The sequence below is a fragment of the Lytechinus pictus genome, chromosome 18, assembly GCF_037042905.1.
Source record: "Lytechinus pictus isolate F3 Inbred chromosome 18, Lp3.0, whole genome shotgun sequence".
Classification (NCBI taxonomy): domain Eukaryota; kingdom Metazoa; phylum Echinodermata; class Echinoidea; order Temnopleuroida; family Toxopneustidae; genus Lytechinus; species Lytechinus pictus.
The window spans coordinates 22,175,403-22,201,158 of NC_087262.1; the positions used below are offsets into that span (position 1 = coordinate 22,175,403).

The 25,756-nt window shown below is 36.3% G+C and overlaps 3 protein-coding genes and 4 non-coding genes across 9 annotated transcripts; 6 read left to right on the forward strand and 1 right to left on the reverse strand.

Moving 5' to 3' along the window:
• Positions 1-1,622: 1,622 nt before the first annotated feature.
• LOC129281999 (degenerin mec-10-like) lies at positions 1,623-25,269 on the reverse strand. Of its 3 annotated transcripts, none has more exons than XM_054917931.2 (12): positions 24,936-25,269; positions 19,999-20,074; positions 18,796-19,144; positions 13,014-13,713; positions 11,422-11,528; positions 9,806-9,969; positions 8,792-8,999; positions 7,844-7,916; positions 7,294-7,351; positions 6,527-6,600; positions 5,993-6,068; positions 1,623-4,510 (listed from the first exon to the last, which is right to left on the reverse strand). In XM_054917931.2, exons 1-12 carry the CDS (start codon positions 24,962-24,964, stop codon positions 4,352-4,354), a joined length of 2,073 nt encoding a protein of 690 aa, XP_054773906.2. In that variant the 5' UTR covers positions 24,965-25,269; the 3' UTR covers positions 1,623-4,351. The 3 variants fall into 3 exon arrangements, 2 of the variants coding, with proteins under 2 accessions (XP_054773906.2, XP_063968852.1); XM_064112782.1 differs by having other exon boundaries at positions 2,891-4,510; positions 24,709-25,162; XR_010296426.1 differs by having other exon boundaries at positions 3,676-4,654; positions 5,545-6,068; positions 24,936-25,162.
• LOC129281201 (lysoplasmalogenase TMEM86A-like) lies at positions 15,037-16,763 on the forward strand. The gene is made up of 2 exons (XM_054917143.2): positions 15,037-15,127; positions 15,336-16,763. Exons 1-2 carry the CDS (start codon positions 15,125-15,127, stop codon positions 16,023-16,025), a joined length of 693 nt encoding a protein of 230 aa, XP_054773118.2. The 5' UTR covers positions 15,037-15,124; the 3' UTR covers positions 16,026-16,763.
• LOC129281202 (lysoplasmalogenase TMEM86A-like) lies at positions 17,003-18,524 on the forward strand. Its single transcript, XM_064112787.1, has 2 exons — positions 17,003-17,085; positions 17,751-18,524. The coding sequence occupies exons 1-2, from the start codon at positions 17,083-17,085 to the stop codon at positions 18,426-18,428; spliced, it is 681 nt and encodes a 226-aa protein (XP_063968857.1). The 5' UTR covers positions 17,003-17,082; the 3' UTR covers positions 18,429-18,524.
• Positions 21,919-21,990, forward strand: TRNAP-AGG (transfer RNA proline (anticodon AGG)). The gene has a single exon. It is a non-coding gene; the product is annotated as a tRNA-Pro (tRNA).
• TRNAP-AGG (transfer RNA proline (anticodon AGG)) lies at positions 23,077-23,148 on the forward strand. The gene has a single exon. It is a non-coding gene; the product is annotated as a tRNA-Pro (tRNA).
• TRNAP-AGG (transfer RNA proline (anticodon AGG)) lies at positions 24,156-24,227 on the forward strand. The gene has a single exon. It is a non-coding gene; the product is annotated as a tRNA-Pro (tRNA).
• TRNAP-UGG (transfer RNA proline (anticodon UGG)) lies at positions 24,550-24,621 on the forward strand. Its single transcript has one exon. It is a non-coding gene; the product is annotated as a tRNA-Pro (tRNA).
• Positions 25,270-25,756: the final 487 nt, after the last annotated feature.

Here is a 25,756-nt window from a genome sequence, read left to right on the forward strand (position 1 = left end):
AATGGCATTTTCCCGTGAAAGAGCAAAACTCAGAAAAAATCACATTGAAAAATTACAAAAAGAAATTAAAGATTTAGAATATCGCTTGACGATCACTTTTCATATTGACATCCAAAACGAAATTGAATTAAAAAAAGAGGAACTAGATAAACTTTTCGACTATTCTCGTCAAGGTCTAAAGGTCCGTTCAAGAGCCCAATGGTCTGAAGAAGGAGAAAGAAATTCACAATTCTTTGAACAATTACTTAAATCCAATAAAAGGAGAAGCGCGATTAAGGAGATTTATAATGAAAATCAGGAAACGGTGCGAGATTGCAAAGGTATTATAAAAATCATTCGGGAGTTTTATAAAAATTTATATGCATGTAAAAATCTTGAAACTAGTGATGATATTGAAAATATGTTTTTTAATGATTTACCCAAATTGAGTAAAGAAAATATAGAGTTTTGTGAATATCCAATAACACATGAAGAATGTTTTCAGGCTTTAAAGGAAATGAAATGGAATAAATCTCCTGGCAATGATGGTTTCACCGCAGAGTTCTACTTTACATTTTGGCCACTTTTAGGAAAAATCATAGTTGAAGCTTTCAATGAGAGTTTTAAAGTTAAAATGTTGTCAAATTCTCAGAGACAGGGGGTAATTACTCTAATTGAAAAAGAAGGCAAAAATCCTTTGCACATGAAAAACTACAGGCCGATAACTCTTTTGAATGTAGATTATAAAATTTTGTCAAAAGTATTAGCGACAAGGGTGAAAGAGGTCTTAGGAGATATTATTCATTGTGATCAAGTGGGTTATGTCAAAGATCGTAATATTGGGGAAGCAGTTCGGTTAATTGATGATATGTTTTTTCAGTCTTTGTATCAACCCTTAGGTTTTTTAATTGCAGTGGATTTTGAAAAGGCATTCGATTGTATCTCTCATAAACTTTTATTCAAAACTTTGGAACATTTTGGGTTTGGGAAAAATCTGTGTTCTTGGGTCAAAATTCTTTATAATAATGTTAGTAGTTGCGTGTTGAACGGGGGGCATTCTACGGGATATTTTGAAGTTAATAGAGGAGTAAGGCAGGGGGATCCACTCTCTCCATATTTATTTATTATAGCGATTGAATTATTAGCTCATTATATTAGGAGAGATGTTAATATTAAAGGGATAGAATTTGGGAAACGGGAAATAAAACAAGTGCTGTATGCAGATGACATTACTTTGTTTTTAAAAGATATGAATTCGATCCATAGAGTAAAGAAAATATTCTCAGATTTTGAAAATTTAAGTGGATTGAAGATTAATATGGATAAAACAAACTTTTTATGGTTGGGAGAAGAAAGAGATAGACCTGGTTTACCACTTCTTGGACATTGGTTACAACATATTAAAATCTTAGGGGTATATTTCGCACGAGATTGTAAAGTCAAAGATGATTTGAACTATAAGGAAATCTTGAGTAAAATTAAAAGACTTATTGGTTGGTGGAAACAAAGAGATCTTACAATGTATGGTAAAATAAAACTTTTGAAAATGTATGCTTTTTCAAAATTAAATTATGTTTCTTCCCTCATGACAGTCCCAAAAGACGTTTTTAAGGAAATAGAAAAAATTTCTTTCAATTTTATTTGGGGAGGAAGAGATAGAATAAAACGCAAGGTTCTATATCAAGACTATTCTGTTGGAGGACTGAGAGCTCCAAATTTTGAGGTATTTGTTAAGACCCAACGAATAATGTGGATTAAACGTTTACTAGATGGAGGGAAAAGTTCGGGTTGGAAAGCAACCTTCGAATATTTTTTTAGCTCCTTAGGCGGTCGAATCATATTTTTGTGTGATTATGATACTATTAGAATGAATTTGAAAGGTATACCATTATTTTACATAAATATGCTGAAGGCATGGCACGAATTGGATAAGTGTAGACATTTTGGAGGGAAAAGTAATCCCATTATTTTTAATAACAAGCGTATATGCCTCAATAATAAGACCTTTTTTGATATTGAATTATTTCAGAAAGGTATAGTTAAGGTCTCGGATATAATAGTTGGAGGTCAATTAAGACCAGTTTCATACTGGTATAATCAAACATTTTCATCTGAAAACTTGCTCAAAATTCAAAAGATATTTTCAGTAATAACAGAAGAGTGGATACAAGGTGATTTTATGGAAATGGATACAGATAACTTTGAAATTCAATTGATGATACGTGGGCATGTTCAGAAACTATGTGATATAAAATCTAGACGAATATATGACTACTTCATTGAAAATTTTCAAATTGATTATGTATTTCATGTTACAGATGGGCAATCCGAATATGATTTGGGAATGGGGGAACTGAAAGAAGTATTTCTGAGACTGAAATGTGCAATGCTATGCAATAAACACAGAGAATTTCAGTACAAACAATTACAAGGGGCTGTGTACACGAAAAGGGAACTTTTTAAATTTGGTTTTGAGACAGATAATTTGTGCTCCTTTTGTAAAAAAGAAGTTGAGTCTTACCAACATTTATTTTTTTATTGTCCTGAAGTTAAGCGATTATGGGAAGAGATGAGTAAAATATTTCAACTGAATGAACTTGGCAGTGACAATTGGAAAACAATTTTCATGGGGATATCTGGAAATACTACAAGAGTAACTTTAATAAACTGCATTGTATTCTTAATCAAGTATATTATTTTTAGTTCAAGAAAACAGGGAATATTGCCAACCGTACAGAAAGTGGCACATTTGGTTAAAGAGTATAGAGATACGGAATATCAAATAGCGTTTAAAAAGGGGAAGCTGGGGATGCACTTAAGAAAATGGGAACAAATCAATGCACACCTTTCTTAATACTAATGGATGTATTGGTTGCTTCATTTTGTTTCTGTTTTGTTTTGTTTATTTGTTCAAATACAAATAGTTACACCAGAGCAGGATGCATCGTGTGTGGGTGTACGTGTGTAGATGGATGTGTGAGTTCTGTGATGGGGAAGAGGGGGGGGGGGGGGAGCTGTGGGTGGTTGTGCGTTTGAAGTGAGCTTGTGTGAGTGTCTGGGGAGAGAGATGAGGGGGGAGGAGGGGATATGGGGGTAAGGTGAGTGTGTAGTGACGTTTTTTTTAGGATAATAATCTTCCTCTAATTAACCTTTGAAATATTTTATCCCTTTTTTTTTTATCTATTTCTTGTACAATTAATATGTTCAAAAGAGATTTATTTTCTATTCAGGGAAAAAGTCATCTTTTGCAAAGTATTTTTTTTTTTGTCGATTGAGATGGGTTTTTTTTTTTTTCTCTGCTTTCACAATGTTATAGAAGAAAAACTTGGCAGTTTTAATTTTATTTGTAATTTGTAATCATTTCAAAATATTTGTAATCTCATTGATATTGATATATTTATTTGTTTGATTGTTTATTGATTGTACATTGTATACATGCAAAGAATCTATGAATTGTGATTGTAAACTTGATTTGAAAGAGGAAGAAAATAAAATATTATTCAAAACAAAAAAAAAATTTAGTGTTTAGGCATTTAGCTTGTGATGCTTAATTGTTTATTTATCATTGATGTCCTTTTTCGTATTTTATTGCATTTCATAATCATACTTTTAGGGCCTCAAGCACAGGCTGTTTTAAGAGGTCCTGGTTCATTTATATGTACATGTATCTGTATTTTCTTTGTATTTTTATTGTATTATTTGCCAAATAAATTGAATTGAATTAAAATGAATTTACCATTGCGCTAAGGATTGATCCGAACCTTGATTTTTCATTTCGTCTCTAATCGATTTCAGCATTTTAATAAATCGCCCCTAACATGCCAAACATTGATGTACCCGGTAGGATTTTATCATATTCCAAATGGCAGGTATTGCGTTCTCAGGCAAGCACAAAATAAAAGGACATAATCCTATAAAACACAAAACCTCAAATGTAAATGACTTCAATTTTGAATATACCTCAATGCTGTAGACCCCGGCGAGATACTTATCTGATCTACTCTCCATATTCACATTCAATTATAATACACACTCAATTATAGGTAATTTTTTCTTACTCCCTCAAGCAAACGATAAGGTGATAAGTTATGTTCATTTGCTGTCCCAAGAACCTGTGCAGCTCTTTGCCGATTAATAGAAATGTTTTAATATTCATTTTCACATGTGTATCATGGGTAGCAGAACGGGGGGAGCCCCCTCGATTTGTCAGTAATCATGTAAAAATACCGAATTGACTATAAATTTTGATTTTGATTTGCACGTTCACCCCCCATGCATGATACGAATCTGATTTTGAAATATATGCTATCATCATAATAGTAGTACGACAGTGTGACCACATGCATGTGTGGTAGGTCAAAGTCTCCGACGCTCATGTGTTAACGGGTTGAACCTTATTGCTACAGAAGGCCCCACAGAAAGTATGTTTGATGAGGAAGAGTAAAAGGAGGATGATCTCGGAGATGGTGACGACAGAGAAACCGATGTAGAGACCGAGGAGACCACCAACAGCACCAAGGAATGATCCAAACTGATATAAGAAGAGGAGAAAAATATGCAACGGTTTTGGTTTAAAACAAAAGTATGATACTTTCATTTTACAATTTTCGATATTCAACAAACTTCTCCTAGCGAGGCAAAGACTAGAATTCAATAGATCAATCAGCCAGTCGGTCTATCAGTGAATGATTAAATCAACCAATCTATCAGCATATTAATCAATCAATCAATTATTCAACCAGGCAATCAGTAGTCAATCAATAAGTAATTCAAGAAACCAATCAAGCAACAAAGTCATCAAGCAATAATCAATCAATCAACCAACCAATCAATTAATCAACCAATCAATCAATCAATTAATCAACCAATCAATCAACCAAGCAATCAACCAACCATCAATCAATAAATCAATCAACCAACCAATCAATCAATCAACCAAGCAATCAACCAACCAACCAATCAATTAACCAATCAACCAATCAATCAACCAACCAACCAATCAATTAATCAATCAATCAATCAATCAATTAATCTACCAATCAATCAACCAAGCAATCAACCAACCATCAATCAATAAATCAATCAACCAACCATCAATCAATCAACCAACCAAGCAATCAACCAATCAACCAACCAATCAATCAGCCAATCAATTAATCGATCAATCAATCAATCAATTTGTGAACAGTGTTTTGTTAATATTGATTTGTAATATTTTACAATGTACCATTACTTTGAACTGAATGATTAATAAATATTATTACAAAACAAAAAAAATCAACCAACCTAGAAAGCAAGCAATCAATCAATCAATCAAACAATCAATCAACCAATAAAATATTAAAATCAAGCAATCAACCAACCAATTGAATCTGTCAGTTTACCAACCAATCAATTAATTAATCAACAAATCAGTCAATAAACTAACAAATCAATCAACCTCTGGCGTAAATTTCGAGCATTAAAAAAAATCTTATTCGGGAGGGAGTGGGAGTCATCTATTATCAAGGAGCTCCTTGCTATTATGAACCACTCTTCCTCTTGAACAAATGTGTTTTCTCTTACAATAAATCTCTATCCACATGAGATTATTTAACATGAGGATGGCGCTATTCAAAATAAGTAATGATAGATTGGAGAGGAAATGTATTTTTCCTCATTTTGAGTGGCGCTTTATATATATCTACATTTAGTGCATTTGTAGAAGGACAATCAGTCTCTAATAGAAAACGAGGACCTATCTGTGGTATGCTGATAGGAGGAACAAAAGAATGAAACCGGAATATTAAGACTTTGATGGGGTAATCGAGCAAACTCGATCGGTCATTGAGACAGACAATAAATGTTCTCATTCATCATATATAACTTCAATAAGTCTTTCTATTATAATTTTTTTTATCAAACCTTCACTGCTTTCATTTTGTTTCTTTTTCAGAGTTTAACTTTCAGTAAGGAAGTCCTCATGCATGAATTGTGTACAAAATAAAAAAATGAAACTATTATGAATCAATACCGTGTATGCGGGAATCTCTTCTATTGACTGGAAATTCAACTCTTCAAAGTAGATTCGGACACGGGCTAGGTTTTTCCTGTATTCAAAGTGGTGAAAAGAGATGAGTAGAATGTCAGAAAACATTGTTGTTGGGGCGCAAATTTTCTTTTATAATACTAAAAATTTCCTCTGAAAAAAATGAACATTACATTAATCTTTGAAGAATATTGATCACACTTAAATTTCAAAATCTCTATCATGAATGGTTAAAAAATAGTGGATGGATATAGCACAATATGTATTGACAATCAAATTCTCCTAATAACACGATATTGTCTTTATTTTTAACCTGGGAGTACCAGGGACTCTTTCCTTGATTAAAATTTAATGTTTCAAAGTAAAGTTTGTATATTCTTTTGGCATTTCTGTCCATATCTGGTGGTTCAAGTTAAAATACAAAACATGGATTTCAGTATTCATGATCCATTCGTTTACTCGGTGGAGTTGATTTAATTTAATTTAATTTGATTTAACTTCTCAGATGAATTAATTTACCTTGTAGATTCTACATTCTGGAGAATACGAGCCGCAATATCATTCTTCTCGGCTACCCTCGTGTAAAGATGTTGCTAAGAAGAGGATAAACACAACAAAACGAAAATGTCAACAACAAAATTCTATTTCAACTTTAATTGATCGAATGACAGAGTGGTTGTGATAGGGGCACTCAATTTTGAAACCACCCCTCGAGGTGTAGATATACATTGCACTCTAAATCAATTCCTATGATGAAATCAGCAATAACAATTCATTCAGATTTTTAGGAAACACAGAATCGTTTTCTCAGCTATGAAAAATGCATTCCTAAAGTCAGAGCATTGTCGACAAATTCAATTAACTTATCTGCAAGTAAAAAAAATAATTAAGCAAATACATATATATAGAGAGAGAGAGGGAGAGAGATCGAGTAAAAACGCTGTTTAAAATGAACCTTACAGTAGTTGTATTGACAGTTTAAACAACCATGCTACCATGCTTGATTTATTATGAATTCAATATTAATGATCAAAGTTTGTTGGTTGAGATTCTAAACACTTGTTGAAACCGTTTGTAACTATTGTAAGGTTCATATAGTAAACAACGTTGTATAAAAAAAAATAAACAGCATTTTTACTGTGCATATATATATATATATATATATATATATATATATAAAATAATCACAAAAGGTGATATATATATATATATATATTTATATATATATATATATATATATATATATATAAAGATGGATAAAAGTATATAAATCAATGATTCCACACCTCGTATCTTTCAGATGGCCAGAGTGACGTAGACGTTGAGGTAAGGTAGTTCATTTCCCTGTGTAAATAAAGCAACATGAAAATAGACTCAGCAAACGGAAACTCAATGAGTCAATGTCAATCACCAAAGGGATAAAAGTTGAAGGGGGTATATCAATGAATACGAATGTGATGAAATAAAAAATCCAATGGAATGAATGTGACACTTTAGCAGAGACGATATCATATCTTGTTTGTTTCCTCGTATGCCAAGTTCAATTTATTATATCAGCTCATTTGACAAGGCTGGTTTTCGTCACCATTAATGCATGAAGAAAGAGCATAGTAAACATAAAAAAATACAGTGTAAACAAACGTCTTTGACACTTTGTTTCATCCCCAATAAAAATCTGAAAGATTTATTTCCAATCAGAAGAAATTAGAGAGTATATACTTGGATACATGAATAAAAATGAAGGCCATGTAGTGAAACAAAAACAAAACTATATTCATACTACATAATTTATATAAAGTTGAGATTAAACATTATGTAGTGGAAATGATGACTTACATGCAGGCATTGGGACAGTAACAATCCAACTTTCCCTCATCATTCAAAGATTGTATCAGTTGACGACAACGCTCTGTAAACAGACAAAATAACCAACAAGAAAATCAAATAAGAATCAATCATTTTATACAAATTGTAGTTTGCATATCAGAGATATAAATTTCATGTTTGACTGTCACATGAATGAAAAAAATTATGATTTCCTTAAAAAAGAAACCCTATAGTTTCCAGTTGGTATTAATTATCAGACTTATCAAACGTTATTTTGTGTCCTATACACACTCTAAAACAAGTTTACCCAATATTTGGTAAAATAGGAACATGCATGTTACTGTTGCGCTGAAATTTACCCTTAAAACATGCAATTTGCCCAATATGGGAGAAAAATTGCAAAGCAAACATGCATGTTCCCTTTCTACCAAATTTTGGGTAAATTTTGACTCAAATTTTTGTAGAGTGCCATTTTCATAAAAAGAGTGCAAATTAGGGAGCAAATAATATGGTAACTTTGACTCGGTCGCTTGACTCGCTTGTAAACTTTAGGAAATCGTTCAATGATCATATCATACAGCCCCTCAAAATTGTAGAGTCATTGTCGATGTTGTCAAAGGCACATTCTCTGTGTAAAGACAAAGTCCAGTCCCCCCCCCCCCCCTTCACCCCAAAATAAATAAATGAATAAAAATAATAGATAAAGAAATTAAGAATAAAAATTAATAATAATAATAATGAAAATAGATAAAAATAGATGAAAAACAAATTAAAAAATGAAGATAATAAAAAACGGAAGTCCGTCGTCGGTAGCCAGGTGGACAAACTCTGGCGAGCGAAAGGAGTTGAATATTGTCAGATCTCCTCAGTAATCTGACTCGCCTCGCTCACTCGACTTCGGACTTTAACGGTATCAAGTCCCTGTGAGACTATAGTTGAGATGTTCTTTCAACTTACGTTGGGTGGAATTGAAGAAACTGCACTGAACGATATCGTCTTCGACGATGTCATTGACGCAGCCGCACCTGTCGTACATCTCATCCAAGAGACATTGTCGCTTGCACGCGAGGGTGGAGTAGGAGTAGCCGCTCGCGGGTTGGTAAGGGGTCTCGGCTCCATCCTCGGTGCAGTTACCGTACTTTCCTCCTTGTCTGCTGATGAGATTCTACGGGGATGCAGGAAAGGGAGGGAGGAAAATGATGTTAGCGATGATGGTGGTGGTGGAGTGGATGATGAGTAGGAGGAGGATCATGATCATATGAAGACGACGACGACGATGATGATGGTGATGATGATGATGATGACGATAATGGTGATGGTAATCATGATGATGATGATGGTGATAATGATGATGATGGTGATGATGATGATGGTGATGATGATGATGATGATGGTGATGATGATGATGATGATAATCATGATGATGGTGATGGTAATCATGATCATCATCATGATGGTGATGATGATAATGATGATGATGGTGATAATAATGATGATGATGGTGATGATGATGATGATGATGATTTTGATGCTGATGATGATGATGGTGATGATGATAATGTAGACGAGGAGGAGGATGAAGAATACGATATGCAATAATGACGATGGTAGTGGTAATAAAATTATATTGCTTATAAGCCTTGCAAAGAGAGGACACTAAACATTTAGACCGGAAAATAAGGAAAGAAGGAACTTAAATCTTTGAAAAGCATGAAAAGAAAGGGTTTGACCGTAAAATTTTTCATACCCTTTTTCATTGGAGAGAAAATACGCGGCACTGAGGTAATCTCCTCCCCCCCCCCCCCCCACTCCCCATGGACCATATCATCGCACCTGATAGCCTTAATACTTATGATGACGAATTCATGAAACATATTTTATCTTCGAATCTCCCTCATTACACTTTAAAAATCACGATTACAAATTCTCTTCTGTGCTACCCCCCCCCCCCAAAAAAAAAAGGGTACCCACCTGGCGGATACCAATGGATGTAGCTCTCCCTGTAGGAGCAGTGATACCATCGTCTTCTGGTAGAGGGAATACGGCAGGGTCATGGATAGCTACCCTCACCCCTGATTCCTGTGAAAAGATACCAACATACTCCGGCTGCTCGATAAAAAGAGTCAAGTGAAGACCTGCAGACATAAGAAAAATATTTCTATCGGTCATAACTAAAAAATAGATACATTCCTTCACAAAATAATGACGGATGAGTACATGACTTTATCCTATTCAAGCATTTAATGTGCCTCTATTTCGGAAATGGAGTTGAGATGTTTGTCCATTCGTTAATATTCATAATTTATTTAATTTATTCGCAATTCTTTATGAAGTATAAAAGTAATATATATGAAATTTACCTTTTGTCATTGAATTTTCAGTTATTCAATGACAAAAGATGGACATGGTTAAAGGGGAAAGAAACCCTTGGAACAAGTGGGCTTGTGTGGAAATAGAAAAATAAAAAGATAAGATTAAAGAAATTTTTAGAAAAATCGGACAAATCATGAGAAAGTTATCAACATTTGAATATTGCGATCACTAATGCTATGGAGATCCTCTAATTGGCAATGCGACAAATATGTGTGATGTCACATGTGAACAACTTTCCCTTTGATGGACTATTAAATACCCCAAACTGTCTCTTTTTGCTCTTTCTTATGGTAATACAAACTCTTTATCTATGATATATTCCTTTAAATCTGTATTTACAAGCCCTCCTATAGAAGAATTCATGATCTACTGATAGATGTGATAAAAGAGGCATTTTAAGTGAAATATCTTCATAAGTAATGAGACAGTTGTTCACATGTGACATCATACATCCTTGTTGCATTGCCAATTGGAGGATCTACATTACAATAATGATTTAAACTTCAAATACTCACAACTTTCTTATTATTCATTAGATTTTTCTCAAACTTTCGTTGATCTGTTTTTTTTTTATTTTTCTGTTTTCACACAAGCTATCTTGTTCCAAAAGGTTTCATTTTCCTTTAATGAATAATAATATTCATAATTCATCGTGCCTAATTATCCACAATGCACTGCAATATCATAAGTCATCCAAATTGTTACGCATATAGATATTTCATATAGCCACACGTGCATTAACATTCATTCATGCTCATTATTTCATTTACGAATTCCCATTTATGATTTACCTCTTTTCTCTCACCTTCTTTTTTTGTCCTTGTATCTGTTCCCTAAAAACTTAATAGTCTTCATCCCTCCCCACCATGCCTCCTCTCTTTCCCCCTCACCCTCCGGCCGTTCCTGCCTCCCTCCCTCGATCGATCCCTCCCTCCCCTCCCTCCCTCCCTCCCTCCCTCCCTCCCTCCCTCCCTCCCTCCCTCCCTCCCTCCCTCCCTCCCTCCCTCCCTCCCTCCCTCCCTCCCTCCCTCCCTCCCTCCCTCCCTCCCTCCCTCCCTCCCTCCCTCCCTCCCTCCCTCCCTCCCTCCCTCCCCCTCCCCCTCCCTCCCTTCCCCCTCCTTTCCCCTCCCTCCCTCCTTCCCTCCTTCCCTTCCCCCTCCCTCCCTCTCTCTCATTCCTCATTCTCTCTGCCATCCTTTCCCTTCCCTATTTACCATATGCAGATCCTGATTTGGTGGTCTCAATGATTGTTGTATTGTCTCTGCCGTGATTGTAGGTGAAACAGTTTCCGTACACTCTGTTTTGGAACATTTCGAAGTCGCTGTAGGTACGGAAAATAAATCGCAATAAAAACAACAAATCTGAAAATAGTGTATGAAGTTTATGATGATAATTCACAATATAGATACTGCTACCCCTTTGAAGAAGAAGAAGAAGAAGAAAAGAAGAAAAGAAGAAGCAGGAGGAGAAGAAGAAGACGAAGAAGAAGAAGAAGGAGGTGGAGGAGGAGAATGATAGCAATAAAATGGTTGAACTTTATAAGGAATTTTATCTCAGCCAATCAAAGCGCAGTTATTCATACTTTCAAGTTACACCAACGAAATCTCCTACACATCGATCAAATGGATTGTGTCATCACATTGTGTTGTCGCGTCGGGCCATGCAATCACGAAACCCGACCATTCAAGAAAAGGGCCCCCAAACTTCCCAAAAGGTCGGGTCCATGCGTTTTACCCGACCATTTCAGAGAAGGGCCACGTCGGATCCAATTTACCCGACCATCTAAGAATAGAGCACCCTAAATTCACGAAGAGTTGCCCGGGTTCAGTTTACCCGATGTTTCGTGAAAATTTCTCGAATCGTCGGGTATAGACCAGTTCGTAGTTACTTCATGGAAAATTTTGGTCAAATGACCTTTCATTTATTTCATTATGATAGGCAGATTTCAAAGCAAGATATCACGTAAGCATGCCTTATATAGCAGGATGAAGAAATTGAATAGACCAGGGGACTAGAATAGCGCACCAAAGAACACTTTATGAAGGTATTTGTTGCATTTCTATTTTGAATGGATATCATAGCATGTTGCACAATGTACTTGGCAAACTGTGAAATATCAGTCGTTCGTGGACGCATTGTTGTTTTTTGGATGTAAATGAAAAACACAATTCAAAAGAATATATGAATAATCAAGACATCAAAGTTAGTGCTTATCTCATTAGATTTTAAACCACCATGTCACTTTAGTACAAATAACCTTCCTCTGATCATGCGCAGAAAGGAACTACGAACTGGCTTATACGCACGATTGCCCGACCCGACGCGACAACCCAATGTGATGATACAAGCCGGTCAAATCTATTACAATTATTTCGATCGACATCATCATATGTCAGTTTGGAGTCGGTTTTCTTGAAATGACTGGACCGTAATAGCTTAAAATTCTCTGTCGATATAAAGGCATTAAGCAGAATTATTGAAAGTTTACAAAAAACCAAGAGCATTTAAAAATAAATTATCAAATAAACAAATGCATGAAAGAAGAAAAAAGATAGTGGGAAGGAAAGAGAAAAAAAGAAAGGAAGGAACTCAAGGAAGGAAGGAAGGGGAAATGAAAGAATGAATGAAAGAATGTATGAATGAATTGCTGAATGAGTGAGTGAGTGAGTGTATACATGAATGAATGAATAGATGAAAATTAATTAATGAACTAATCAATTAATTAAATGAATTAATTAACTATTCGTTACTTAACTTTCTAATTAATAATTATGACGAAAAAATAGAAATAACAAAATGGACTCACGTGTAATTACAATTCCTCTTATCGAAAGTACACTGGAGAATGAAATCCTCGGGCTGATGACCAAGTTCTTCCAGTTCATCTTTGGTCGGGTTGGCTACATCTATGATGTCACTGAAATCCTCACTTCTGGAGTTATCATAGAACCCCTGCCAATCACTCTCGCCCTGCACCAAATCGGCCCAATCATAGTAATCATCAAACTCAAACTGGAAACTGCCGAACAAGTCGCTGCCCCAACTGTCCCAGTCATCAAACCAGTAATTCCAGTAGGAGCTGGAGGAGTAGTAACCACCGCCACCGCCACCCCATCCCCAGGAGGAGCTTGTCCCCCATGTGAAAGAAGAACTCAATCCTCCTCCCCAACTGCTGCTGGTGGTCCACCAACTCGAGGACCCTCCTGCACGTGCCACGCGTTTCCCGTGGATGAGCTGCCGTGCGCCCTTGAACTCGAGGTTCGGTTCGATGTCGAAGTCCTCCTCAGCCATGTCGGGGACCATCTCAAAGTCCTCGAAGAGGTTATCGTAGGGCAGGGCCCGCTTCTTCCGCCCAGGGCCAACGCTGGAGCTGAAACTGGATCCGTATTCTCCCCAGGTATAGCCGGACGAGTACCAAGTATTCCAGAAGTCGGAAGAGAAATCGAACCACCATGAGTAGGCGCTGTCTCCGTCGTCCTGGAAGCCTCCGTCGATTTCTACCAGCCCTGGAGACACCGAAGAAAAACAGAATGATAAGACACCTGAACAAAATGGTTGTCTGCATGTTGTCAGACCATGGAGGTTCTACACTGCACAGTTATCTGAAAGCTTGTACGTATACTATTGATTGCAATAAAGATCAGAGAAAAGCCTCGTTTAATTCTCGTTTATATCGATGCTAACACTTGAATGTATGATTGGCATTTCATCAACAATGATGCACCATTCTAAAATCGTATTTTCAAGCTCCTTTTCTAGTTCAAATTTGCTAATTTGTCTTCTATACACTCTGAACATCATTATATGACACGATATATTCATGCAAATTTCGATCACGTTACCACATCCATGGAGGTAGAAAAAAACTTCCATGCCACATCCCTTCAAACAAAGGTAGAGTAACCTGAATACGTCAAGATTCGTCACATTAGGATTTTTTCATCATTATAGTCATTGTTGTATTACATAATACCGAAACATATTTTAATTTCCAATCTAATTTCTTAATCAAAACCACTCTTTTTTTATCTGACCCATTTATGACATATAATTTTGGTAGACTGATAATCTCCAATTGCTCCCACAGTCTGCACCCCTCCCCCACTTTACTTGCCATTTTCTATCATGTTCTTCAACCTCAGAGATCTTCATAACCAGAATAAGCAAATCTAGATGGCATGTCGAATAAGAAAAGGCTACCCTAAGTTGCTGAAAAACCAATCCCCTTTTCCATAATAAGTCGACGGCTTGGTGCCTGATACGAGACCCTGTCATCGCCATTTCTGGACGACGGGCGCGGAGTTGCAGGTCATGTGGATAGTGACCCACCGGACAAATATTTGATGACGATGGAAATACATATACAACCCAACAATATGAAAGCGGATCGAAAGAGCGGGTTTATGTGCACAAATTATCGTGATCATCGACATTTATGTTTTGATTTGTCAGAGGGTCGTTTCATTCGTATGCAGGAAAAAGGTTGTGGTACCCATTGATATATATATATATATTTATAACGATTTATTTCATATATTTTTGTCATCTTGTTTTCACACAAAGTTTGTTGAATGACATGTGCCTTTTGCGAGGTTGAAAGATTAATCAATTGATTCAATTTAATTGCACCATACGGCCCTTCAATCCAATCAATCGATTAAAACAAATATATAATGAGTCACCAGATTAACAATGTTTGTACGTATATACACTCAGATTAATCTTTCCCGAACTTTGGAACCGCGGCTCTTCCTCGGCCCAAGGACCATTGTTGTATGTCCATATGCTCCACCTGAAAGAAAAAAAAATCTTCTAAAGCAAGATCAGGTACTCCCAACTCCCTGGCAAGATCTATCAGTAACCAGTTGACATTATAGTATCCCCATTCTCTACGATTGTTGTGATTTGATCAACAGAATGGTAGGTGTTATTTTTTCTTAGGTTTTGTAGCCTTGGTTTTTAATTATTAACGTTATTCAATTTTTTATGCCAACTATTTATCACTAAATCTTGTGTACTTAAATTCGTTCGTGTTTTTTTTTTTTATCATTAATCTGAACTTTGAAAAATAATCCCTACTCTGCATGACAGCTATGACAATGTTCCTTCTCTTTTGGATGTTTAACAGGCGAGCTTGGATACTGTCCGTGTCAGACTTGCTCCATTTTTCGTCCTCGCCGTCGCGTATGTCGTCGCTTCCCCGCCGCCGTCGATAATCGCCATCCTTCTTAAATGCCTGCCGATAGCCTGCCTCTGTGGGTTTGTAATCACCGACACCCTGAGCCCCGTCCGACATAGCAACTTAATATACAGATATAATATCGCCATCATCGCCGGACTCGTGCTCTCAGGCATCGGCGATGCAGCTTTGGTTTACGTCAACAACCACGATTTATTTGTCATCGGGCTTCTGTTCTTCGCTCTGGCCCACCTTTCCTACATCACAGCCTTCGGATGTAGACCTGTCAACGTCAAGACCCTCCTCATATGCTTCACCTTAATGTGCTTAGGATACAGCATGGTCTATCAAGGACTTGTCAAGCATAATCTGGCGTCCCTCGGCGGTCTATACTCGGTCCTATTGATGCTCATGGGATGGAGAGCACTTGCAGGAGCTCGGTTAACCGATAACCGTTGGAGTTTGACTAAAATGGCAGCACCTGTTGGAGCTATTTTCTTCTGCATATCCGATTTTGTTCTCGCAATGAACCGATTCTACACGCAAATTCCCTCTTCCCAGATGCTGGTTATGTCAACATACTACGCAGGACAGTTAGGCATTGCTTTGTCAGTTCTTGATCGAGATTTTAATACGTAAAACGCACTAATGCGATATTTACAATTCACAACGATTTTCCAGCCTACTTTGTGTGACGTGGCCACGTAGGAGCTTTATTTTAATTGTGGGAGGGGGTTGACCTACAGTTGCACTAATTTTTGATCAATCGAATAATATATTACACTCCGCATATTTCTCTTTTATATATTTTGTTCTATCTTTTTTTTTTCGCTAAGTGAAAAGTCTTGGGGTGGTTCCAAACCCTCTGTGGCGCCTCCCCTGACGACAGTGCTCAGTCGGGTGAAAGTACTTATCACAGTATCTTCATAATGTTAATCTATTCTATTGTTTTAACCTTAAACTGATTAATTACTTATTAAATGAATAAATGAAACGGACTGCTTTCCATTTTATACCATGGCCAATGCGTGTGGTTGAAAACAGTCATGGGAAAATAGTTTTATGATGTAACACACTGTTAATGAGTTGAAGCGGTTTCTCTATCTGAAATATGTAGGCCGATAGATCTTTCTCTCCTATAAATTGTAATTTTTATTGATATATTGTATACATAATGGCTATTGTGTTATCTTTTATTAAGTATGCTTTGAATGTTAAGGGAGCTGGGCTTGTACAAGGTCTGTTGACATTACTTACGCAGTTTTCCCATTTTATTGTCTTTTTTGTCTTTGATTCTGAATACTTTATTTTATTACGTTTTGTATTTTGTACTTTTCAAATCGGAAATGAAAAAATATAAATTGAATTGAACATTTATTTTTTTTGTCTAAAATAATACAATCGATACCACAATGAAAGGAGATCCGTCATGGTTGAGGTTCAGGGAGTGGGCGTACGGAGTGTTAACGTGAGAAGCGGTGAGAAAAAAACATAGGTAAACATTCAGTCTGCAAATCATGTGCTCTTTGGGCCACTTGGCTGTGTTTGCTGTTGCTATCATTTTTATCGAGTAGGCCTAGTATCATCGTATAAAGTTTATACCATTGAATGGTTACCTGTGAACTGATCCGGGAGCAATTCATTGTCATATGATTTCTTTTAATCTTGGACCGCACACGTGAGTCTCACACCGATTATGGTAAGTTAGTTTTTATTATTCAATTTACTCAGATTCAATTTCGAGGTGCTACATGTTAATGATGTAGATACTTGTATCTAAAATAAATCACAAGTGGTTATATGATCTTTGTCACAAATTTAGAAGATTGAAAAACAAAATAGAAATAATACGTTTGCTGTATTGTTTATTGGGGGGGGTTACACTTCGTAGGCCTGCAGTACTTAAGTGAAGGCATTTCAACCGCTTATGTGATAAAAGTTTGATTTTTAAATATGTAAATCCAATACTTATCAATTATTGAACTTTTCTCCGTGTACGATCACAAAGCAGTAGCAAACAAGTACAAAAATGTATTTCTTACACTATTGATGGTCACGAACAAAATGTTATCTTTAGATAATACTGACTATACGAAGTGCTTGCATTGACTCTAAAATGATTAATACCAAAATATTTTGCTTTTATTCCTCCAGGGAGGCTCGAAACAGACTGAAATTTTGCTGGCATTCATACCACTATTCTCATTTTAATCATAAAGGGTTTATGGTTGGAAAGTTCATGTCAAATGCTATGACAATTTCTTTGAAAAATGTATTGTGTAGTGTTGCACCGGGCTTTAAACAGTCATGTCAAACTGATTATCCTTATATTCCTTGTTCTCTATCCTTTTTTATTTTATTTAGGCAGATTACGGTCGCAGTGTTCTCACTTACACCATATTTTCGGCTATCTATGTCGTTTTCCGACCTGAACCATCATGGGTCGCCATCATCTTCAAAACCCTCCCAATCTTATGTCTCGGTTTGCTTGTCGTTGATACCATCCGCCACGCCACGCACCAACCCAAAACGCATTATGACGTTTCTATTCTAATCGGGTTGATCCTATCCGGCTTCGGAGACGCTTTCCTCGTCTATAACTACGACCCCGATTTCTTCATCCTCGGCCTTCTCCACTTTGCTATGGCCCATGCCAGCTATATCGTTGCGTTCGGCCTGAGACCTTTCAACGCCAAGCTCTTCGCAGTTTCCGCAATTTGCGGATGCGGCGTATACAGCGTTCTTGGTTCCGGCTTTACAAGGCATAACCTAACTGGCCTTGGTATCCTCTACACGACCCTGATCATGTCAATGTGCTGGAGGGCACTTGCACGACCTCCACTCCCTGGTAATCAAGAAACTTGGACCTGGTCTGCAGTTGGTGCCATCCTGTTTTTCATCTCAGATTTTGTTTTAGGGATCAATAAGTTCCGTGCGCCAGTGCCGTATGCCAATACAATCATCATGGTGACTTACTACGCAGGGCAGCTTGGAATTGCTCTCTCCGTGTTCGGGCGTGGCGATCAATTGCGAAATGATTAAGTGCACTTAGGCTTACGAAGATATATCAGAAGGAACAGACACAGGGAGTGTTTTTAATCATGTGAACATTCTAATACTTTAATTGAAGAACTCAGACAAGGTCTATGATAACAATTTCACAGCCGTCATTACAAAATACGAATTTTGTAGCATCTTGGGTGCAATTATAAAATGTTAAACTGGTTACTCATAAGATAAAAAGCTTTAGCCTCTGTTCCATCGGATGTTCCGCTAAACTACAATGGCTGTAGACAATGATTGTCAGAAATATTTAGATAAATCCCAAGAAAGGATTGTTATTCCTGTGTCGTACTAGTAGCTCATTATCTATTTTATTCGTTAACATTAATTATGATTAAAGACCTACCTTCAAACCTAGTCCCGACAAGCCTGGACCTGCGCATCCGGTTCATGTTACAGACCGTGACAGCTGGAAATCTAACATAGGTCCTGGTTTGGATCCTGATGTTGGTGTTGACGGGGTTGCCTCGATAGTCCGTGAGGATATCCCAGGCCTGTCTGCAGAAGATATATGTAGCACCGGAAAAGACCAGCAGCCAGAAGATCTTCCAGTACCACTTGGCCTCGCTGATGACACGCGGTAGGCCATGGGCGGTGGTCGAGTCCGCGAAGTCAGTGAAGATGCTCCCATAGGTCACCCGCTTCGGAGGCTCAACATCTTGAAAGGGGGTGTTCATTGCAGCCCTTGGTGACGCCTGCATTGTAAGAGGATCAAGGAGAGCACCGTTATCAGCCACCGTAATCTTGCATCTGATTGGCTTTGAACAAAAGTGTTTTTGAAGGCTCCGACTATTCGTTTCATCATGGACCTATTATCCATGGTTTCATGAAACACTCTCTAGAATTATGATTATCATCCCCAACAAAAATTTGCAAAATTATTTACGTGAAACTGATAAACATGTTCATTTTGTTATTCCACTCATGGCTAAATAAACTCCTAGACATTCGTGTGATCCTTTTTTTTCTGGGAGGGGGAGGGGGCAGACAATCCCTCATTTTTGACAATTTTTCTGTAATATAATCATGACGTTGCCATGGTTGAAAATTATATTCATTTCTCTATTCTTTCATCAGAGATTATACAGGCATATCACCTTATAGTTTGGCGTATATACCATTTTAAAGGGAGCGTAGCTAGATAAGGAGCTGCTCTTTCATATCCAGATAAATCTAAATTTATTGATTTTTTTTAATATATATTAACAGTGAGTCTTAATTCGGATCACCTTTATTTCATATGTACTGTATAACCGATGTTTTTTCTTTTCAATATACCCTTCTTTAGGTACTTCGTGTTTTTGTAACAAGGAGATTGGTTTTAAATAGTATGGTATATATTACAAAAGTTTTGTATTTACAAGAATCATGCAATTCATATATGCCGTAAATATTACGTGAAAACATGGAGGTAACAAGAATCTCCTTTGTGAAAATGATGTAGTATGTCATGAACATGCATGAACAACAAAAAATGAATTTTGATATTTCTTACAATCTTAAACCAAACTACTGTCCCTACTGCGCTATTGCAACCAAATTTTGATACCTTTTCCACTCCAGCCATGTCATCACCGGGAGGCACCCCTAGGCCAACACTCACGCGTTTCTTCTCATTGCTGTACCTGAAAATGAAATGATAATATGGTGAACTTTACATAAATTCTAAATATATATGATTCACAGATTAACTTCATTCATACGTAGCACTAAATATAATTTCAATTGAATTATTGCCCGGAATTATTGGCATAGGTCTTATGAATCATAGATTTATGGGAGCCTCCCCCGCTTTGTTCCTTTTTTCTTTGCTTAATCAGATTGACTCTGGTCACTGATTTGATCTATATACTGAATATTATGTTTAATATTGTACTTTTATGTTTGATTTAATATTTGACTTTGTAGTGTTTGTTTGTATTTCGTTGACGGAAAATAAATAAATTTAATCGAAATCTAAATTGTCAACATAATAATGCAAACATATTTTCATTAATCTCCGATTTATCTGGGTCCCGCATGGCGCTGGGAATCGGGGGTCTCAAGCTTCCCCAAGATTTTACTTGGGGGTGATTCGTGTATTATTCTCCACAGGCATCACCCCCCTGGAATTCTGGTAGCTTTTAAAGAATGGGGAATTTAGCCAAAATAACCTTTATTTTGTAATGAAACCCGTTATTTTTTATTTTGTTTTTGCATGTCAAATTTTTTGAGACCAAAATAACCTTCGTTTAGTATTGAAACCCTTTTTTTTCTTTGCTTGTCAAATTTACATCAGCATCCCCAGTTAAAAAATCGTTCTCAGGGCCCTGGGTTCCATTGCATAAAAATGTCCATTATACATATGATGTATTGCCGTCCAATGGCAAATTCGTTTGATTTCTTGAAATTAATTGGCTGTTGAGTTTTTTTACCATGGTAGTTACAAAATAATGTAAAAGTTACGTTCCTACGCATCACCATATTTCTTATAAATAAGAATAATAAATTAAATACGAATTGAAATTAACCATATGGAATTGTCGGATATTGAATTTATATTGGTCCCTCTCGTCTCGAATTCAAGATGACTTTAATGAACGTACAGAAGTTAGCAATTTAATTGTTATTGATGATTATGAGGAATTTGCAATTTTAATTGTAGTATTTATTATTGGTTAAACTCTAGGTTTCAAAGTTCTCATAAAATTTTTAGAAAATTAGACTCGCATAGCTTTGAAAATTTCATCAAAGCTGGCTGCAAAATCATAAAGTATTATAAGCGTTGATATTTTCCTCAATTCCAACGGGGAATCAAATAATCGTATACATTATACTAATAAACATAAGAGTATTTGGATTTTCATAAAACATATTACAAATATAGTGAGTGTATGGTGTCGTCGATTCCCTTTTTTCACATCACTTTACTTTTAAAGTTTAAATGTCGTTTTCTTATTTTATATTCGATTTCGATAAAATTTTATCGTTACGCTTGCTCGATTTTCGCAAATCAACTTGCTGTTAGAGCGGATTTGACAGTCAAGTAAAGATTAAAAAGGGTCATGTCTGATAATTTAATTATGAACCAATAAATCCGAACTCCTGGACTACTTGGCTATGTTTGTACTATTTCCAAATGATTTAATCTGAAGTTCTGAACTGTCGCTCTGAGAAATAAAGCTAAACACAAATAGGCCTATGCCTACATGATCATGATAGTGAAAATAATAACCCCTTAGTCATATAAAGTTAATGTTATTTTAACGACTACCAAAACTAAAAAGTCCAGTTAAACATTATGGGCCTGCCCCTTTGCGCTCTCATGAGATGAGAGAGTCGGAAAGTCCTTTCGACGTGGCACCAAATCGTCACTAAGCACCTCCCACCAAAGCTCGTACGTTGCTATGGGAAGTTGTCGACTTGCGGAATCTCCTTTTTTCGAACAGAAACAAATCTGGTATGTACTTGACCTTACCCGACCAGGCAAGGCTTGTTGGTCTAGTGGCATGATTCTCGCTTAGGGTGCGAGAGGTCCCGGGTTCGACTCCCGGACAAGCCCTACGGACACATTTTATTCTCTAAACCTGTCCGCACTCGATCTTTGATCATGGTTACAGAAGTCCTATTTTTTTAAATAAATCATTAATGAATCAGTTGTTTGGAAAACGTGGGGTGTATATAATACGATATTAACATAACACTCTAAAAACTTATGTTTATTCAACGATGATTTAAAGGTTGGAGGAGTGAAAACGTTTTCCAATTATTATATCAAACATTGCATAAAGCTGAATTCCACAATTTAAATGTTGGTTTGAACCATTTAAGTGGTAAATGCATCATTTAGGAAAGGTTGTCACTTCACCAACCTTTCAAATGTTGATTTGCCATTTCAGTTTAGAGTGTAGAATCAAAATAGGCCTATAACGTGTCACTTTCGGATGTTCATTGTATACCTACTTTTTTTATATAGGCTAAACGGAAGTTTGTTTATCTTTATAACATCACATGATCAATCCTTATTTGTGTAGGGTCCAAATTGTATTACATATACATATTACCTATCCATATATTACATATACCCCTTGGCCTACTATCATGACTCAGAAATATATTTATGAAATGAAATTACTCTCTGAAAATAGTAAAATATGAATAAACATGTGTCTTTTCAAGTAGTAATGTGATGATTTTTTTTATTAGTGGCTTATCATTCATTGGACAATGTTAACGTGGCACCCCCGAGGACTGCCCTTTTAAAAGCGTTGCCCTTTTTGGAGCGTTGTGGCCCATCAGTGGATTAGTCTTCTGACTTTGAAACAGAGGGTCGTGGGTTCAAATCCCAGTCATGGTGTAATTTCCTGCGGCAAGAAATTTATCCACGTTGTGCTGCACTACACCCAGGTGAGATAAATAGGTACCTGGCAGGAATTTATTCCTTGAAATGCCACCGCGTTGTAAAAGGCTGTGGTGCTAAAGCAAGGGTAATAATTTCTAATTGAGCGCATATGGACGCATTTGGCAGTGATATGCGCTATATAAGCAATTAAGTATTATTGTTATTGTTAAAAACGTCGTTCGTCGCCTTGTTAGAAAAATCGAACCTGAGCTTAATCAGACTGACATAGTAACCATAATCAACAGAGGCTTGTTGGTCTAGTGGCATGATTCTCGCTTAGGGTGCGAGAGGTCCCGGGTTCGACTCCCGGACAAGTCCTTGCATTTATTTTGTTCTCTCAAGCTGTCCCCACTCCTGGTTCTGTTTGGTTTCAAATGTATCTTATCTTCGTGACCTATCTTTGATTTCGAAAAAAAAAATCAAAATTAAGTTGTTTGTAGAAATCTTTTCTCATGCGATAGAAACATTTTTAGAATAAAAATATCGCTCTCGGAAATTCAACTGGATGTTGGCCTACATCACTACGGCTTTTTAATGGAAGTACAATGTCGATAAAGATTTTTTTCATCTTTATGAATATTTTTTTCAATTAAATTCAATTCTTTATTCCATTTCCGTTAATACAGTAATACAAATCAAGTACAATTTTACAGACGAGCATTCTTACTTCGTAAAACAAAAAACAGTATAATATTGAACATAAATGGAAATGAGGGGGTTCACTGAAAAGCAAAGCTTGTAAAGTGTGGATCCCCCTTGGAGATGAAGAAAATATTGTCGACTTATTCATATATGCGTGTATATTTACAGGAAAGAAAAAAGAGAAGGAACAAAAAGGTCGAAATCATATTGATGTAAACATAATTACTGAACAAATGCAAAGCTATTCACACAAAGCGCTTTAGACAAAACGACTGAGAAGATTTGAGATCCCATTTCCAATTTATTTGCATTCATACACTTATCATGTAGTATAAATTGCCCTTTGGTGTTTCTACATCGAACACTCTCTACATATAGATGTAGCCAACTATGAAAATATTAAGAGACTACTCATATAGAGCATATGGATTATTATCAAGGAAAAGACTAAATGTTGGTCTTTTGGGTTAATATCAGGACGTATATAACGTGGTATATACCGTAGTTCGGAGCATGGACCTATAGGTCCATGTTCGGAGTAATGATTTTTAATACAGCTGAAGTGGCAACATTCCAGAGTACTGCCCCTTTTACAGCGTCAAGCGTTACTAGGGAAAGTTGTCTACATAATATTCGTACCTGAATTGAAATCAAACGTATGATAAACACTTTAAATGAAGTGAGGCTTGTTGGTCTAGTGGCATGATTCTCGCTTAGGGTGCGAGAGGTCCCGGGTTCGACTCCCGGACAAGCCCCATTAGACCATTTTCTTAAAGTCTGTGTTCAAATTCTGTGTTTTTTATTTTTAAAAAATCGTTTTCTCAGAGACATAATCTCCATTTTTTTAAATCAAATTGTTAAGTCGTTTTGTCTAAAACGCTCTGACCAACTTTATGATACTGTTTTTAGAGCAGGCAAGTTATTTTTCATCTTCGAGATTGGCTGCACAGCCCTTCAAACATTCAAGCAGCGGTAAAAGATTCTTGAAGTTTCGTTCTTTTAACTTCAACTGTAACACCATTACAACGTAGTAATGAAAAGGAAAATAATAATAATGAAAATAACACAAACAGTTGAGGCTTGTTGGTCTAGTGGCATGATTCTCGCTTTGGGTGCGAGAGGTCCCGGGTTCGATTCCCGGACAAGCCCAAACGAAATTTATTTTTGATTATTAGTTTAGATCAGTTTGATCTGACCCATTGGAATCTCCTGAAACGTACCGACTTCGCTACTTACCAACATTATTAGTGGACGAAAGGCTATGTTTTCCATGTGCAATTTCTACTACTAGTCTACTACTATAGTATTACTACTATACTACTACAACAAATGATGGGTTACTGAGAGCGAATTACATTGTTCACTGTTGTTTCGCGTACAACTTATTTAATAATTAACGAAATTCAGTTGTCATTTGATATTGTTAGTTACTTTCTTTGCTGACAGGGTGTAAGAGAACTTACGGATATTGATCGTTGCTATAGTCCATCATTTCATGCAAGACGCACCCAACCAAGCATTTCAAGCAACTCTATATTCCTAGCACCTGTAGTTTACTCTAGTCATAGTTGTATCCATATTCAAATATCATTCTGATTTCCTCTCCTTGTATGAAAATATATAGTAGGAATGGTTCGCAGAGACTTGTTTTGGTTGTAACCATACCTTCGACAATATGGCGGACACTGACGCACCAAGTTGTGAGACTTTCTTTTTTGTTTGAAATCGATTTTCTTGCCCCTTTCTATCAATGTGGTTAAGCAAATAACTAGCAAGTTCGATGCTGCTTTCTTGAATATTATGTAATCATGTTCCGAATAGTAAAAGGGATATTTCAATAAAGAATTCGGTCGGTCTCATTGTAGTTGAAGGGTTGGGGGACGTGTTAACTTCGAAATATGATTTAGGAACCGGTTGCATTCATTGCTCCCCTTTATTTATTTAAAGGTCAAGTCCATCCCAGGAAAATGCTGACTTTAATAAATAGAGGAAAATCTAACTAGCATAGTGCTGAAAATTTCATCAAAATCGGATGTAAAATAAGAAAGTTATGACATTTTAAAGTTTCGCTTATTTTTTTTTACAAAACAGTGATTTGCACAACTAGGTGAGTCAGTCGGTGATGTCCATCGCTCACTATTTCTTTTGTTTTTTATTGTTTGAATTATACAGTATTTCATTTTTTATCTATACACAACAAAAAAAGTAAGTCCCCCCTTAAACAAACATCTATAATTTCCGAACCAATGCGAGTTTTTAATATATTTTTACATAAGCGTGTAGG